The 18,436-nt window shown below is 36.7% G+C and overlaps 1 protein-coding gene across 7 annotated transcripts in view; it reads left to right on the forward strand.

Annotated features, from left to right (window-relative positions):
* ATP11B (ATPase phospholipid transporting 11B (putative)) overlaps window positions 1-18,436 on the forward strand; it is a 134,828-nt gene that overhangs the window by 29,705 nt on the left and 86,687 nt on the right. For 6 of the 7 annotated variants that reach the window (XM_033211797.1, XM_033211799.1, XM_033211800.1 and 3 more), the window contains exons 3-7: window positions 7,733-7,822; window positions 9,709-9,789; window positions 14,421-14,528; window positions 14,728-14,856; window positions 15,441-15,544. In XM_033211797.1, the coding sequence (XP_033067688.1) occupies window positions 7,733-7,822; window positions 9,709-9,789; window positions 14,421-14,528; window positions 14,728-14,856; window positions 15,441-15,544 (512 nt within the window). Of the gene's footprint in view, window positions 1-7,732; window positions 7,823-9,708; window positions 9,790-14,420; window positions 14,529-14,727; window positions 14,857-15,440; window positions 15,545-18,436 lie in introns of those variants that run through there. The other variant, XM_033211803.1, reaches the window with a different exon arrangement.

The raw sequence follows: 18,436 nt of genomic DNA on the forward strand, positions 1-18,436 counted from the left end.
CTTTTGAATGTGTTTGTTCTTGCTTCTCTAGTTCTTTTAATTGTGATGTTAGGGTGTCAAATTTAGATCTTTCCTGCTTTCTCTTGTGGGCATTTAGTGCTATAAATTTCCCTCTACACACTGCTTTAAATGTGTCCTGGAGATTCTGGTGTGTCGTATCTTTGTTCTCGTTGGTTTCAAAGAACATCTTTATTTCTGCCTTCATTTCATTATGTACCCAGTAGTCATTCAGAAGCAGGTTGTTCAGTTTCCATGTAGTTGAGCGGTTTTGATTGAGTTTCTTAGTCCTGAGTTCTAGTTTGATTGCACTGTGGTCTGAGAGACAGTTTGTTATTTCTGTTCTTTTACATTTGCTGAGGAGTGCTTTACTTCCAACTATGTGGTCAATTTTGGAATAAGTGTGATGTGGTGCTAAGAAGAATGTATATTCTGTTGATTTGGGGTGGAGAGTTCTGTAGATGTCCATTAGGTCTGCTTGGTGCAGAGTTGAGTTCAATTCCTGGATATCCTGGTTAACTTTCTGTCTCGTTGATCTGTCTAATGTTGACAGTGGGGTGTTGAAGTCTCCCATTATTATTGTATGGGATTCTAAGTCTCTTTGTAAGTCTCTAAGGACATGCTTTAGAATCTGGGTGCTTCTGTATTGGGTTCATATATATTTAGGATAGTTAGCTCTTCCTGTTGAATTGATCCCTTTACCATTATGTAATGGCCTTCTTTGTCTCTTTTGATCTTTGATGGTTTAAAGTCTGTTTTATCAGAGACTAGGATTGCAACCCCTGCTTTTTTTTTGTTCTCCATTTGCTTGGTAGATCTTCCTCCATCCCTTTATTTTGAGCCTATGTGTGTCTCTGCATGTGAGATGGGTCTCCTGAATACAGCAGACTGATGGGTCTTGACTCTTTATCCATTTTGCCATTCTGTGTCTTTTAATTGGACCATTTAATCCATTTACATTTAAGGTTAATATTGTTATGTGTGAACTTGAGCCTGTCATTATGATATTAACTGGTTATTTTGCTCATTAGTTGATGCAGTGTCTTCCTAGCATCGATGGACTTCACATTTTGGCATGTTTTTGCAATGTCTGGTACCTGTTGTTCCTTTCCATGTTTAGTGCTTCCTTCAGGATCTCTTGTAGGGCAGGCCTGGTGGTGACAAAATCTCTAAGCATTTGCTTGTCTGTAAAGGATTTTATTTCTCCTTCATTTATGAAACTTAGTTTGGCTGGTTATGAAATTCTGGGTTGAAAATTCTTTTCTTTAAGAATGTTGAATATTGGTCCCCACTCTCTTCTGGCCTGTAGAGTTTCTGCCAAGAGATCTGCTGTTAGTCTGATGGGCTTCCCTTTGTGGGTAACCCGACCTTTCTCTCTGGCTGCCCTTAACATTTTTTCCTTCATTTCAAATTTGGTGAAACTGACAATTATGTGTCTTGGAGTTGCTCTTCTCGAGGAGTATCTTTGTAGCGTTCTCTGTATTTCCTGAATTTGAATGTTGGCCTGCCTTACTAGGTTGGGGAAGTTCTCCTGGATGATATCCTGCAGAGTGTTTTCCAACTTGGTTCCATTTTCCCCGTCACTTTCAGGCACACCTATCAGATGTAGATTTTGTCTTTTCACATAATCCCATATTTCTTGGAGGCTTTGTTCATTTCTTTTTACTCTTTTTTCTCTACACTTCTCTTCTCGCTTCATTTCATTCATTTGATCTTCAATCACTGATACTCTTTCTTCCAGTTGATCGAGTTGGTTACTGAAGCTTGTGCATTTGTCACATAGTTCTCGTGTTATGGTTTTCATCTCTATCAGTTCTTTTAAGGACTTCTCTACATTGGTTATTCTAGTTAGCCATTCGTCAAATCTTTTTTCAAGGTTTTTAGTTTCTTCGCTCTGGTTATGTAGTTCCTCCTTTAGCTCTGAGAAGTCTGATCGACTGAAGCCTTATTCTCTCAGCTGGTCAAAGTCATTCTCCATCCAGCTTTGTTCCATTGCTGGCAATGAGCTGCTTTCCTTTGGAGGGGGAGATGTGTTTTGGTTGTTTGAATTTCCAGCTTTTCTGCCCTGCTTTTCTCCCATCTTTGTGGTTTTATCTGCCTTTGGTCTTTGATGATGGTGACGTACTGATGGGGTTTTGGTGTGGGTGTCCTTTCTGCTTGTTAGTTTTCTTTCTAACAGTCAGGACCCTCAGCTGCAGGTCTGTTGGAGTTTGCTTGAGGTCCACTCCAGACCCTGTTTGCCTGGGTATCAGCAGTGGAGGCTGCAGAAGGTAGAATATTGCTGAACAGTGAGTGTTGCTGTCTGATTCTTGCTCTGGAAGCTTCGTCTCGGGTGTACCCAGCCGTGTGAGGTGTGAGGTGTCGGTCTACACCTAGTGGGGGATGTCTCCCAGTTAGCCTCCTCAGGGGTCAGGGACCCACTTGAGCAGGCAGTCTGTCCATTCTCAGATCTCAACCTCCGTGCTGGGAGATCCACTGTTCTCTTCAAAACTGTCAGACAGGGACATTAATCTCAGATCTCAACCTCCGTGCTGGGAGATCCACTGCTCTCTTCAAAACTGTCAGACAGGGACATTAATCTCAGATCTCAACCTCCGTGCTGGGAGATCCACTGCTCTCTTCAAAACTGTCAGACAGGGACATTTATCTCAGATCTCAACCTCCGTGCTGGGAGATCCACTGCTCTCTTCAAAACTGTCAGATAGGGACATTTACCTCTGCCGAGGTTTCTGCTGCTTTTTGTTTAGCTATGCCCTGTCCCCAGAGGTGGAGTGTACACAGGCAGGCAGGCCTCCTTGAGCTGTGGTGCGCTTCAGCCAATTCGAGCTTCCCGGTGGCTTTGTTTACCTACTTAAGCCTCAGCAATGGTGGGCGCCCCTCCCCCAGCCTCACTGCCGCCTTGCAGTTAGATCTCAGATTGCTGTGCTAGCAGTGAGGGAGGCTCCATGGGTGTGGGACCCTCCAGGCCAGGTGTGGGATATAATCTCCTGATGTGCCATTTGCTAAGACCCTTGGTAAAGTGCAGTATTAGGGTGGGAGTTACCCGATTTTCCAGGTGTTGTGTATCTCAGTTTCCTTTGGCTAGGAAAAGGAATTCCCTTCCCCCTTGCACTTCCCAGGTGAGGCAATACCTCGCCCTGCTTCAGCTCTCGCTGGTCGGGCTGCACCCGCGGACCAGCACAAGCTGTCCCACACGCTGCAGTGAGATGAACCTGGTACCTCAGTTGAAAATGCAGAAATTGGCTGGGCGCGGTGGCTCAAGCCTGTAATCCCAGTACTTTGGGAGGCCGAGGCGGGCGGATCACAAGGTCAGGAGATCGAGACCATCCTGGCTAACCCGGTGAAACCCCGTCTCTACTAAAAAAAAATACAAAAAACTAGCCGGGCGAGGTGGCGGGCGCCTGTAGTCCCAGCTACTGGGGAGGCTGAAGCAGGAGAATGGCGTGAACCCGGGAGGCGGAGCTTGCAGTGAGCTGAGATCCGGCCACTGCACTCCAGCCCAGGCGACAGAGCGAGACTCCGTCTCAAAAAAAAAAAAAAAAAGAAAGAAAATGCAGAAATCACCCATCTTCTGTGTTACGCTGGGAGTTGGAGGCTGGAGCTGTTCCTATTCGACCCTCTTGGGCGCGTGCCCACCCCCATTTTTTTTTTTTTTTTGGAGACAGAGTCTCACTGTGTCACCCAGGCTGCAGTGCAGTGGCGCAATCTTGGCTCATTGCAACCTCCACCTCCCAGGTTCAAGCCATTCTCTGCCTCAGCCTCCCGAGTAGCTGGGATTACAGTTGCCCGCCACCACATCTGGCTAATTTTTGTATTATTAGTAGAGACGGGATTTCACCGCCTTGGCCAGGCTGGTCTTGAACTCTTGACCTCATGATCCACCCGCTTCAGCCTCCCAAAGTGCTGGGATTACAGGTGTGAGCTACCGCACCCAGCCATAGATTGGAATTTAAACTCAGTTCTGTGTTGCTTTAAAGCCAGCTTCCTCCAATTTTATCACCCATTTGTACACGTTTTGTGGTGCCAAAGTACAGCTTCACTCTTGTATATTCTTCCTTGTTTCATTTTTCCCTGTGGCGTTTTTAAGATGTCTTAGGTTATTCTGAAGCTAAATATTGTAGAATAGTACTTTGCAGTAGACTTTTCTCTCATGATGCAGTTGTCCAATGTGATGGCCAATAACTACACAAGGTTATCAAGGCCTTGAAATATGGCTAGTGCAACTCAGAAACTGAAGTTTAATTTAATTTTTATTTAAATGTCAATGGTTACATGTGACTAATGGCTACCTTATTGGATGGTACAGTTACAGAGGTTATGAGTCAAAGAGACTGAGGGTAAAGTTTTCCTTATATCATAACTATTGCCTGAAAGGGCACCTTAAGAAGCATCTTTGCATTGCTCCTTCCCTCTCTTCGAAAGCAACTAACATCTTTCCTCTAATCCTAACCTCGTCTTTCCCAAGGATGTTGTCTTAGGTCAGCAGTTCTTTGCCCTGCCCTGTGTTTCTGCCTTCACATTCTTTATGTGTGTAACATACCCTTAGTGCCATCTCTCATTTTGGATGATGATTCTAAAGCAGAAAGTAGAGAGAGGAAATGTCAGAATCCAGGATAATGGATGAGCATTAGATTAGTGACACAGTTTGGTGAGTTTTGACAAATCTGACCACTGCCTTAATCAAGATGTAAAATATATCCATTGCTCCAAAAAATTCTTTCATGGCTTTTGCAGCCAGTCACCCTCCTCCTCACCCCTAACACTAGCAACCACTGATCTGCTTTCTGTAACTATAGTTTTGTCTTTTCTAGAATTTCATCTAATACACAAAGTCTTTTGTGCCTGACTGTTTTTTCCTAACATAATGCTTTTGAGGTTCATTTTTGTTGTTGCAAGTATTAGTATCAGTAGTTCATTCCTTTCTAGTGCATAGTTTAGCTGTCGGCCTGAATTTGGATGGCTTATGTTTTGAATGTAAGCCATTTTCTTTGTGTGGTTCTCTCACAATCAGTATTTTCCCCCTTACATTTCCAGCTTCTTTTCCAGCCCTGAACTCTAATCTCTGTCACATTTTGTTGATGAGGCTGTAGTTTTTCCCAAGCTGTTTTGCAGCCATTGCTGTGTGTGGTAGTTGGATACTGTCTCCAAGCTAGGAAGCCAAAAATTCACAATTTATACTTCTTCCATTTGCAATTTTTTGAAATTAAACTCTCTTACTGTTTCCATCTATATTTTGGACACTTTCCAGGATTTGACAGTTTTTAAAATGTGATCTTTATAATTCTTATCTGCTGGGAGTTCACAGGACCACTTCTCTGCCGATAGTGGAAACTGAGTGTCCTCCTGGAAAGCTTTTGGGATTAAATAAGTATCTTTATATGACTGTCTTTGTACACAGAAGTATTTGGTTTAATGTTTTTGACCATATTTTTTAAAATGTGGATGTTTAAAGAAATATTGCCTTTTTAAATTTTTACCATAAATGAGGACTGTCTCTCTCGTTACTACCTATTACTTCTTTTATTATGCCACTATTGCTTTCTTAAACTCCTTGCAAAACAGATTACCTGTTATTCCACAAACTCATGTTGAACTTTCCTATCATTGTACCTTTGCTTTGATTTCATGTTGTTAGCCACAATTTTTAAAATGTAAATTTTATGTATTTGTGGACATTGTAGATTTTGTGTTTTTGTAGAAAGGTAGAATTCATGTCTTTGACCATAATTTCAAGAATGTAAATATTTACACAGATACTGTCACTTTTTTTCCTGAGCATGAATGAAGCCTGCTTCTCATTACTCTCATTTTACTACCTTTTCACTCCCCTATTATTCTCTTGGTCTCCTTCCAGACTGCATTGTTTTCTGTCTCACAAAGCCATGATGAGCTTTTCTCCTGTCCCTCTGCTTGTGCTGTCCTAGCTTCCTGAAATGTTCTCCCTTATTTGCCCTGGATTTTCAGCCTGTTGAATGTTCTTCTTTTAAAGCACATGTCAAATACGACCATCTTCATTATTTTTTTTTCATATACTTTACCTTTGAATATAGCTATTAATATTTTGTTCTTAGTCTCCTCTACTTAATATTAAACATCTTATTTCTATAAGTGTTTTGCATGTTGTGGTTGCATGGTATGTCTTTAATTGGCCATAGTAACTACATTGACTTCCTTTGGCTCCAGGAAGTATCTACCTCTCTTCTCTCTAGAGCCCTAAACATACTTCCCATCCTCAGATTCTGGAACCCCTGGTGCTGCCACTGCTCAGAGAAAATATGTTTCACATATTCCAGATTCAAACTGAAAATATAATTTCACCAAAGAAAGTTTATTGGGTATTGGACTAGTCTTTCCATATCCCTGGGTCAGATAGGCTTTTGTGGGCTTTTCTGGGAACCTAACTCTATTTATAAGGTTGTTCATGTGGGAAACAGTGTTTTAGGTCTCAAACAGCTAATTAAGAAGTGAACTTTTGACAATGAAAATCCAAAAATTAGAGCCGTCTGACATGACACCAGAGAAAATTGGGTAAGGTAAAGTACCTCTTTGGAAATCTTGAATTGGTCAATAACCATTGAGGCTTCATTGCCTGAGATCAGGATATTATCTGAGAAAAAACCCATTGTCAACCATATTTATTTATTCATTAATCTATTCTGCAAAATATTTGATCTCCACCTATGTGCCAAGGAGTAGTATATGTGCTAGAGGTGGAACAGTAAATAAAATGATATCCCTGGCCTCAGGATCTTATATTCTTCTGGGAGAATGTACATAAAGTAAAAATTCTATAAATCATTTCCCTGTTTCATATATGAAGTTATGTTGTGAGTTATAATACAAATAAAATTTGCAGCATATTATTCTGCCCTTGTAATACAGCATTATAGGTTTTTGGGCTGAGTAATAATAAGCACTTTGATAGCAATTAGTGTGAGCCACGTTCTGTCCTAAGTGTTTCGTCAGTATGTTAGCTCATTTAATGTTTATAGGAACCCTATAAGATGTGATTAATATTATCCTCGTTTTATAGAGGAGCAAAGTGGGACACAGAGAGATTAAGTCCAGGGTCATTTAGTGAGTATTAAAGTTAAGATTGGGGCCACCACAGTTTAACCCCCAAACATTTATGTTTTTAACCATTGTACTGTACTATCTTACCTTTTAAAATTGATATTGTGACAGATTTTCATATCCTTCATGAAATTTTCTTGGTGGTTATCGCAGTGATCACTTATCTAAAGCATTTTTATTTCTTTAACATTCTAGGTTATTTTGTCATGTTTCATACTAAACAAACTGCTTCCTCTGTTTCTGATGCTAAACTAAATAAAATACAAATTGTATCTAGTATCATTTCTATCAATTCATATTTATCTTTAGCATTAGGTTTAGTTTTGTATACCAGAATCCAAAATAAGTTGTTAAAATGTTGTTTTAGATCTGCTTTCTCTAACTTCTAAAAAAGCCAGAATTTAATAGCAAAATTGTTGGGTTTCAGCTTATTTCATTTTTCAAAATTATAATAAAATTGCCAATAAATAGTAAAAGGAAGAAAAAAGGGAAGTAGAATAAAAGTTCTGAACTCTAAAAGCCAGATCATTTCTGTAGCATATAGACTTGCAGAATTTTGTCTAAGGGGTTAGTAAATCTGATTTTACTTTACTTATTAATATTATGTCTATATACTTGATATTATTTTTAAATATTGATTTATTGATCTCTTTCTTTTTAGTATACTGTGTGGAATTTTGTTCCAAAAAATTTATTTGAACAGTTCAGAAGAGTGGCAAACTTTTATTTTCTTATTATATTTTTGGTTCAGGTAAGCTTTATTACTCAATATTAAGTTGGTAAACATAGTTCCTAAAAATATGTCTTAGAACAAAGAAAAATTATGTTTTGTTAATCATTTGACCATGTGACCATTTTTTCTGCAGTGCTTCTGCATTGTGTTCAGTGACTACAATGATCTATCATATCTAAATTTCTAAAAGAAATAGCCTATAAACTTTAAGATCAATTGTATATTGTTTCATCAATAATGTACTGTACTACTTAGTACTGTACTGTAGTACTTAGATTAACCATAATCTTACTGTACTGTACTTAGATTAACCATACTGTAGTACTTAGATTAACCATAATCTTAGCTAAGAATGTAACCTAATGTCTTTCAGATATTCTGCCTCAGAACATAAATATTTAGGCTTTTAATATATAGTGCATGTTTTTGGTACATTTCTGCCTATGGAATCATCTTTGTACAAAGTAAACTTTTCTTTGGCTTTTAATTTTTTAATTTAAATTTAACTTAAATGTAAGTTATTTAAAAGAATTGTAAGTTTTAAGTATCCCTGTGAGTATAGATTTTTTTTCCAGGAGACAATTTTCTTTGCTTAAATCTGTATCTATTATAGGCTGTTAGACAGTTTCTGAATTTTCACCCTGTGCTTAAAAAATTATATATATACACACACACACACACACACACACATATATATATAAAATCAAGAGAACAGCCCATGAAACATGAGTATAAATCAAGATTTTAAAATAGTGATTGCCATTTTCCCTTAAGGAAGTTATTCTTGGGCCGGGCGCGGTGGCTCAAACCTGTAATCCCCGTACTTTGGGAGGCCGAGACGGGCAGATCACGAGGTCAGGAGATCGAAACTATCCTGGCTAACACAGTGAAACCCCGTCTCTACTAAAAAATACAAAAAACTAGCCGGGCGAGGTGGCCGGTGCCTGTAGTCCCAGCTACTCAGGAGGCTGAGGCAGGAGAATGGCATAAACCCGGGAGGCGGAGCTTGTAGTGAGCCGAGATCCGGCCACTGCACTCCAGCCTGGGCCACAGAGCGACACTCCGTCTCAAAAAAAAAAAAAGAAGTTATTCTTTTCTGATAAAACTTTGCAATTCCAGTGTAGCATTGAATGTATAAAACTCTGAACTCTTCTCTCAGTAGAACCTGGGATTTCAAATGAAAAATTGAAACTTGTCAAATATTCATTTTAATACTTTAGGAAACATTTGCTTTAAAAAAAAAAAAAAAATTGCTCTCCTTCATGAACAGAGAAGGAACTTCTGATTTTCTGCCCATAGACTGTTAGCTTCGTTTTCTTGGAAAAGCAAGAAATGTATACTAACCATATCCACGTAACATCCATACGTTTGTGAAATCATTAGCTAAGATGAATTCAGCTTGTCCATGGAATAGAACAAATTTAATTGGCCTATCCGGAGTAAAGGAACATCATTTTCCTAGTTATCCCCCTCTGGCTCTGTTGGATGTAACAAAATCACTTATAGAAAAAAATTCTTTCCATAGTCCCATTCCTAGTTTTCTTTCCCTAGTGTTGATATCATTCTGAATCCAAGGGTAAAAATTGCTGACAGACTTTTCAGCATTTATCAGGATGTACAAAGAAATGTGAAATGAGATCTGAGTAACTGTAGTTCCACTCCTTGGCGAATATTGAAGAACTTAAGGACTCTTTGTGTTTAAGTTACTGAGTCCAATCTAGCCATGTATGTGGAAAGGCAATAGATTTAAATAATTTTCCAACCCCACATAATAGCCAACAAAGTGAAGTTGTAATATTGTGAACTAAAGTATACTCGCTGTGTAATGTGAAATTTTACATGTTAATAGTATGATGTGCACGATATAAAAATATAATATTCTCTATTCTTTTTTATAAATCTAGCTTATGATTGATACACCTACCAGTCCAGTTACCAGTGGACTTCCATTATTCTTTGTGATAACAGTAACCGCCATAAAGCAGGTATGAGATACTTTCTCTTTTTATTTTCCTCTAAGTCATTTAGAAATTGCTAAATATTTCCACTCCAAAGAACATTTATTGTTGTGAAAATAATTTCTGTGAGAAAGCAGCAAATTTGTCTGGTATGTAGTAAAATTAAACTGAATTAGCCACTCTGTTATATTTCAGGTACCTGGTGATTCATGGGATGATTAACATCGTTAAAATATGTTGTTCCCTTGACAGAGCTAGAAAGCATCCAAAAACAAGTATTATATATGTAGAAACCAGTTTATATATGAAATAGATTTCCTAATTATTATCTTTGTAGAGTTTGGTGATATTTAAAGGAAATACAATTCAAAAAAGATATGTTTATAGAGAGCAGGGTATATACTTCTGGTGTGAACATTTGTGAGTAAAAATTATATAGTTCAAAAATTAGGGTGTGGTGGCACATAACCTGTGGTCCCAGCTACTCGGTGGGCTGAGGTGGGAAGAACGCTTGAGCCCAGGAGGTGGAGGCTGCAGTGAGCCATGATTATGTCACTGCACTCCCACCTGGTTGACAGAGAAAGACTCTGTCTCAAAAAAAAAAAAAAAAAAAAAAAAGGAATCCAGAAGATGCTTTTGCTGTAAGCCAAAAGATGCTTTGCTAGTCATACAGTTTTCAAAGAGAAAATTTGATCCACAAAGATTTTCTCCTTAACTTAAAACAAAATTTTGAGACTCAGAGTTTTCTCTTTTGCAACAACTATTCCTAACTTGTCATTTAATAAACACACAGAATACTTCCATACATTGTTCAGATTTATGTATCTATTTATTACTGTAGATCAGTAGAACACAATTTTGGAAAAATTGTAAAAGTGAAAGTTACCACGTTCCAACCTTTCTTTCTTGTCTTCTCCCCTTTTAGTCTGCCTTTTCCCTTTGTACATCTATCAAAATAGGAAAAGGCTCCATTATCAGTTACTTACACTATAATATGAATGAGGTTGTCAGTTGTTTGCTTGCTTTTAGGTTCTCCCAACTGTATTTACATATTAAGTCTTCTCTCCTGTTGTGTAATCCAAGATATAGTGCTCTAGGAAATAAGTCTTTGCCCTCCGTGATTCTAAAACCTATGAAATAGGAAGGTAAGACCAAATATAAAAATAATTATGGTTCCATAGAGTAGTAGTAAAATCCAGGGAGCTGTAGCTAGCTATTCAGAGGAGGAAGGGAACACTTCATTTTCATCTGGATGATCAGAGATGATTTTGTGGAGGAAATATTATTTTTACATAAATTTAAGAATTTATTCATGGTAAGGGTCATACTTCAAGTCTGGGTAAAATATCGGACAATAAATTGTGATGTGATAATCATTTGAATATTTAGAAAAAATAGTTGGATTCATACTTCATACCATATAGCAAAATAAAATTCATTTGGATTATTAAGCTGAATATATGTAACTACAGAAGTAGTAGAAGTAAATACAGATGAAATGTTATCTCATTTTCAATTTGGGAATTGATCAGTTAATCTACTGTTGTAAGCAAGGAAAGAAATCATATAGGAAAAATAAAATGTGAGTGTTTAAGAAAAAGTCTGAATAATATTAAAAGGAAACTGAAACATTTGTGTTATGTATAACAAAGGGCCTATGTCCTTAATTTTATCTTTTTTTTTTTTTTTGGAGACAGAGTCTCATTCTGTTGTCCAGGCTGGAGAACAGTAGTGTAATCACAGCTCATTGCAGCCTTGACCTCCCAGGCTCAGGTGATCCTTCCACCTCAGTCAGCTAATTTTTGTATTTTTTTGTAGAGACAGGGTTTTACCATGTTGCTCGGTCTGGTTTCCAACTTTTGGGCTCAAGCAGTTCTCTCGCTTCAGCTTCCCAAAGTGATGTAATTATAGGCGTGAGTCACCATGCCCAGCTGATCTTAATTTTAAAAGATATTTTACCAAGAGCACATACCTTTCTCTTCAACATAAATAAGTGAAAAGGCATAGATCATCTCCAAGAAAATAAATGCAAATTGCTGATAAATAGATGAAAATATGAATTCTCATGGAGGAAGTATTATTAAGATGGGTTTAGGAATATGGGTAAAATGACAGTTGATGAAGAAGATGAGGTAGAAATGAACGACCTGGGCAAAGGCCCAAGTGCAAGAAGAGGCAAGACCTATTTTGGGGAATTGTAAGTCGAACTAATGTTTGATCCTATTTAGGAAAGTACTACAAGATAATAGAAGTATAGTTTGGTTCTAAGTTAAGGAAGCCAGAAGATGCTTTGCTGTAAGCATTGAGAATCACTGAAGGGATTTTGAGCAGGATAGTGAATCAAGACAATGCTTTGGGAAGATTAATCTGGCAGTAATGTGTAGGATGGATTAGAATTTATGAGCTTGTATTAAAAAAAGATAATGTTTGAATTATTGCTCTGCTATTAATGTCATCTGACTGTAAAGGAAAGTGTGCTTTTGACAGTTTCAGAAAAAATATTTTGACTCTCAATTAAATTTCTCTAAAATGACACACTACAACTTAAATAAGGCCAACATAATTTAGGTGTCTTAAGAGTACTTTCCCACAAGGTTTCCACCTGAAAACAGTATACCTTCAAAATAGTCTTTCGTATTTTGCTTTTTATTTTATAATTTCTTAATATTTTAAAAATAATAGATGCACTTTTTTTTTTAAGGGAAACAGCACAAAATAGCATATAGTAAATCTTAGACTCCTAACCCCCAGTCTCCTAGTTCTCCTACCCAGGGAGCAATTATTTGTAAGTTAGTCCAGACTATCTATGCAAAGTGTTCACATAGGCAAGCATATCTTTTCACAAATGGTAACGTAGAACAAAACCTGTTCTGTACCTTATCTTTTTATTCACTTATTACTCTTAGATATCGTTCCATTATCTATACTTGTACTGTATCTCTGAGTTCTTGAATTTTCGTAAAGTGGCACAAGAAGTCTTTTCCATTTGAAAAACATCACCATTCCTTAATATTTAATCAAAATATTCTTTGTGAAATGCCTGTGTCTGTCTGTTTCCTTCCTAATGATGATCCATACGGGCTAACATATTTTTGTTAAGCACAGTTGACCCTTGAACAGTGCAGGGGTTAGGGGAACCCCTTGTGCAATTGAAGATTCGTGTATAACTTTTGACTCTCCCAAAACTTAACTACTGGTAGTCTGTTGTTCGTCAGAAGCCTTACCAATATCATAACAGTAGTTTATCACATATTTTGTATGTTATATGTATTATATACTGTATTCTTAAAGTCAGCTAGAGAAAAGAACATGTTATTAAGGGGATCATAAGAAAGACAATATATTTACTATTCATGAAGTGGAAATGGATTGTCTTTGAGGTCTTCATCCTTATCTTCACATTGAGTTGACTGAGGAGGAAGAGGAGAGGTGGGTCTTGCTGTCTCGGGGTGGCAGAGGCACAAGAGGTAGAGGAGGTGGATAGGGAGGAAGATGATTTAGGCACACTCAGTGTAACTTTTAGTGAAAACAATCCATGTATGAGTGGACCTGTGGAGTTCAAACCTGTGTTATTCAAGGGTCAACTGTACTAATTATAATTCTGTCAGTCTACTGTTTAAGAAAGTAAAAGAACACAATCTCGGTTCCAAAAATCTGCTCATTTTTTTCTACTTACTGTCTCTAATGCTCTGTGAATTTATGCTTTATGATTAAAATATCATTTATACATAGAAACAATAGAATTTAGTGATTGAGTAGATGTTAGGAAAAGGGTAGGAGTCAAGAATGACTCCCCAGATTTCTGGCAAGAACAGCTTGGTAGATGGTGATGTCATTTGTCAAGATGGGAAACATTGGACATGCAACACATTTTCAGGACATCATCTGTTTGGTTCTGAATATGTTTAAGACATTTATGAGACAATAAAATTGAGATATATTAATAAAGCAATTAGATATCAAGTTTGGAGTTCAAAAGAGATATATGGCTGGAGATACACATTTCGAAATTACCAGCGTATTTATACTATTTGAAGACACAGGGATAGAAGAAATCTCTTAGTGCAAAAGAGAAATGTGAGAAAAGGATCCATAAAGGTGACATAGAAGGAGCCTCCATAAGGACATTTAGAAGAAATAGGCCAGGGGTGGTGGCTCACGCCTGTAATCCCAGCACTTTGGGAGGCCGAGGCAGGTGGATCACGAGGTCAGGAGATTGAGACCATCCTGGCTAACACAGTGAAACCCCGTCTCTCCTAAAAATACAAAAAGTTAGCCGGGCATGGTGGCCGGTGCTTGTAGTCCCAGCTACTCGGGAGGCTGAGGTAGGAGAATAGCATGAACCTGGGACGCAGAGCTTGCAGTGAGCTGAGATCGCACCACTGCACACTGCAGCCTGGGCGACAGAGCGAGACTCCGTCTCAAAAAAAAAAAGGAAGAAATAACTAGAGGTCCTTTGAAAGCCAGGAAAATGTATATAACAAAAAAGAACCAAGTGTTTCCAGTAGGAACAAATGTCAAATACCTATGAGCGTATGCAGCCAAATAGCCTAATATGATTCTGGAATGTAGTGTTTTAGGGAAGATTTTTTCTTATTTGATAAAAGTATCTTCAAATTATACTGAAAAATTATTTTTTACCCTTTGGATATTTACAGGGATATGAAGATTGGTTACGTCATAGCTCAGATAATGAAGTAAATGGAGCTCCTGTTTATGTTGTTCGAAGTGGTGGCCTTGTAAAAACTAGATCCAAAAACATTCGGGTATGCATCTGGTAAATAATGAAAATCAGTTTTACCTTGATATCACAGGACATAATTCTAATCTTGATATTACATTTTAGTTAAAAGCCTACTTTCCTATGCTAAAATACTGTGATAGGCTGCTTATTTAGAGCCCAATAAAAGTAAGTCCTTGCCTTTTAAAATTTATAAATTCACTCTTCCCCAAAATTCTTTATAGGTGGGTGATATTGTTCGAATAGCCAAAGATGAAATTTTTCCTGCAGACTTGGTGCTTCTGTCCTCAGATCGACTTGATGGTTCCTGTCACGTTACAACTGCTAGTTTGGATGGAGAAACTAACCTGAAGGTTTGCTTGCATATGTTTGAGTATTGCTCTTGGTGAACAAAATGTCTTGGAATTATAATTATACTTTTCTTTGGGTAAAGTAGTAAAGTTTGACTAGATTAAGGGAAAGTTTTTAAAATTACTATTTCAAAAATTAAAAGGTTTTAAGAAAGAATTGATGTTACATCTTTATTTCAAGGGCAGCCTCACATGGGTTTAATCCAAGTTAAAAACAAAGTGTTTTTAGGAAAAATACAATCTTTTACTATTTGTGGTACTTTTAAAAGATAAGAGACAAATTTATATTTTCTGTTTTCAGAGTGTAATCAAAGGTGAAAATTCACAATTTTTCCTATTAAATTACTTATGATAGAGTAATAGTGACTATGCACACAGACTTAATTTCCTTATGTGCAGATGGCCTCTGTAGACAGAGAATGATAGCTACCTTTGCGCCTTGTTTATTTTACATGTTTCTTTCTCTTCTGTTGTCTAGCTGAGTGATCTCTCTGCCATTACTTTACCTACAAAAGAGATTTGAAATAACTGATATCGAAGGTCCCATTTGGATCTGAAAACTCTACAATTTTATTCATTTTTTTCAGACACATCTGGCAGTTCCAGAAACAGCATTATTACAAACAGTTGCCAATTTGGACACTCTAGTAGCTGTAATAGAATGCCAGCAACCAGAAGCAGACTTATACAGGTATGGTGTGATATTCAGTATACTTATTTTAAGTCCTACTTACAGACCTCATTTTTAAATACCCATAAACATAAAATAAGATCTTTAGCTAATTGGAGACAATATTTGTGGGGTGGGTTGGTGGGGGATGCAATTAATGGTGAAAAAAAACTAAGAGCAGAAATTGCTAGAATTCTAAGCAAAGGGTAATAGTTCAAAGCCAGAGTTTTTATTCACAAGTTTCTTCACATTACCTTCTATTTTGCTATGAACTGTCATGCTCACTTTGTAGCTGTAACAGTAGACATAAGATTATTTTCTTAGAAGAAAATAATGATTTTTTTGGTAAGCTCCATGAAGCCAGGGACTATGTCTTTGTTTTTACTACTATAGAGGATACTACTTTTAAATTAGAACCTTAAAAGGTTTTCAATATTTTACTTATATGTAGCACATAATAAAGAAAAAATAATTTTCTATAAATATTATATTTAACAGCTATGAGTTTCTCAAAGACAGAAGCTATTCATCTTACTATCTATCACAATGAACACAAAATAAAAAATATATTTTTCCAGTTTGTTAGATTTTTAAAGATCTTGTTTCTGAAAGGAGAGAAAGGAACAGAGGAGCTAACTTCTTTTAACATTACGATTTGCTAAATACAGTGTTGTATACCTTCAGCGATCATCTTCAGTTGTATACCTTCAGTGATCATCTTCAGTAATCCTGCCAGTTATATGTGGGCTGTGGAATGGAAACAACTTTTCATTATTAAAAAATTAAATGATAAACTAAGTTCATTTTTACTCAATAAATGGTGGTAGACTATAAATTACAATCACTTCGTAAAAATCACCCTCAGCTTCTTGTCATATTATATATCACCCCCTGTTGGTTGAAATGTTTCAAAAGTCTTTAGCTGTTGGCTTTTCCAAACTTCTTAGGTATCTTTTTTTTGGATCCATCTTTATAATGGAGATTTTCTCTATGTGATGTTATAAAAATTGTATACTTTCATCAAAGTCAAATGCAGTGTAGAATTTGCCAATTAACTAAAAACTTTGGAATCATATGCTTAAAAAGCACTTGATAGACTGACTGTAAGACATATTTAACTGTGAAAGATGAAGAATTTTAAGATTTCTATATTGCTGCTATATCCTGGTCTGAGGCAATGGCAAATTATAAAAAATTATTAAAAAACAGAAAATGGACAACTAAGAACTAAGCAAGCATCAGATCAATATGAGATTAAGTGTAACTAATAGTTTGGTGTATGGTTTTTACATTATCTTGGAATATGGGGAGAAAGTTTGAAAAAAAATTTTTTAAATAGTTTCTCTTATTGGAAGTATATGTTTTGTTTTAAATATAAGTAAAATGTAATCATTGCAACAGCCTTTTATAATAGAAAGAAAACTCGTAATTATATCACTACTTAAAATCTTTGATTGCCATTTTTATTCATTCATTCATTTAACAAATTACTGTTTAGCTAAATCTGTGTGCTCATTGTGATAGGTGAATAAGATGAATAGGAATAGTTTCCCTCCTTGAGGAACTCATAGGAGTTAGAGACAGTATTTATATAAAATTATATCTTTCATTTTATTATGTACTTGTAACACATATATGTGCTGTATGTTATATATATATATTCATATATATTACATGTGAAATACTGCAAATATTTTAAATGTCCAAGTAGGAAAATGCTTAGGTATATATATAGATATTTAAAATCTTTTTCAAGAATTGAATGATATAGGTACATACTGAAATATAATGTTAAATGAAATAAGATACAAAGTTGGGCCTCTCATATGATCCCAGTTATGTAAAAATAATGTGTGTGCAGTAGCAAAGACATGGAATCAACCTAAATGCCTGTCAATGGCAGATTGGATAAGGAAAATGCGGTAAATATACACCATAGAATATTATGTAGGCACAAAAAAGAAAGAGATCACGTCTTTTGCAGGAACATGGATAGAGCTGGAGGCCATTATCCTTAGCAAACTAACACAGGAACAGAAAACCAAATACTGCATGTCCTCACTTATAAGTGGGGGGCTAACCGATGAGAACACATGGACACAAGGGAACAACACATACTGGGACCTACTGGAGGATGGAGGATATAAGGAGGGAGAAGAGCAGAAAAAATAACTGTTGGGTACTAGGCTTAGTACCTGAGTGACAAAATAATCTATACAACAAACCTCTGTGACACAAGTTTACCTATGTAACAAACCTGCACATGTACTCCTGAACCTAAATGTTTAAAAATAAATAAATATGTGTGTATATATACTAAATAGGTAATTAGGTGACAAGATAGAATAATTGATAGCTGCAGAAAGAAAAACCTGGAGGAACTATAGATGAAAATTTAGTAATATTCTTGTGGTAGGATTTCTGCTGATTTTTAATCATCTTTTTCTTTTCCATATTTTTAAATGCTTCTTTATTTTATTTATTTTTGAAACAGAGTCTCGCTCTGTTGCCCAGGCTGAAGTACAGTGGCGCGGTCTCAGCTCACTGCAACCCCCATCTCCTGGGCTCAAGCAATTCTCCTGCCTTAGCCTCCCAAGTAGCTGGATTATAGGCGTGTGCCACACACCCTGTTAATTTTTTTGTATTTTTAGTAGAGATAGGGTTTCACCATGTTGGCCAGGCTGTTATCAAACTCCTGACCTCAAATGATCCGCCCACTTCGGTCTCCCAAAGTGCTGGGATTACAGTTGTGAGCCACCCCACCCAGCTGAATATTTCCTTTAAGAATGTGGATTGGTTTTGTGATTTTAAAAAGTATTTTCCATTGTACTGAATGGTATTCTTGACCTTTTTTAAAATATTGCAGGAAGCTGAATTAATGATCATTTTAAATGGCTATGAATAGTCCAAGTG

This window comes from Trachypithecus francoisi, unplaced genomic scaffold (assembly GCF_009764315.1).
Source record: "Trachypithecus francoisi isolate TF-2019V2 unplaced genomic scaffold, Tfra_2.0 Lachesis_group0, whole genome shotgun sequence".
NCBI lineage: Eukaryota > Metazoa > Chordata > Mammalia > Primates > Cercopithecidae > Trachypithecus > Trachypithecus francoisi.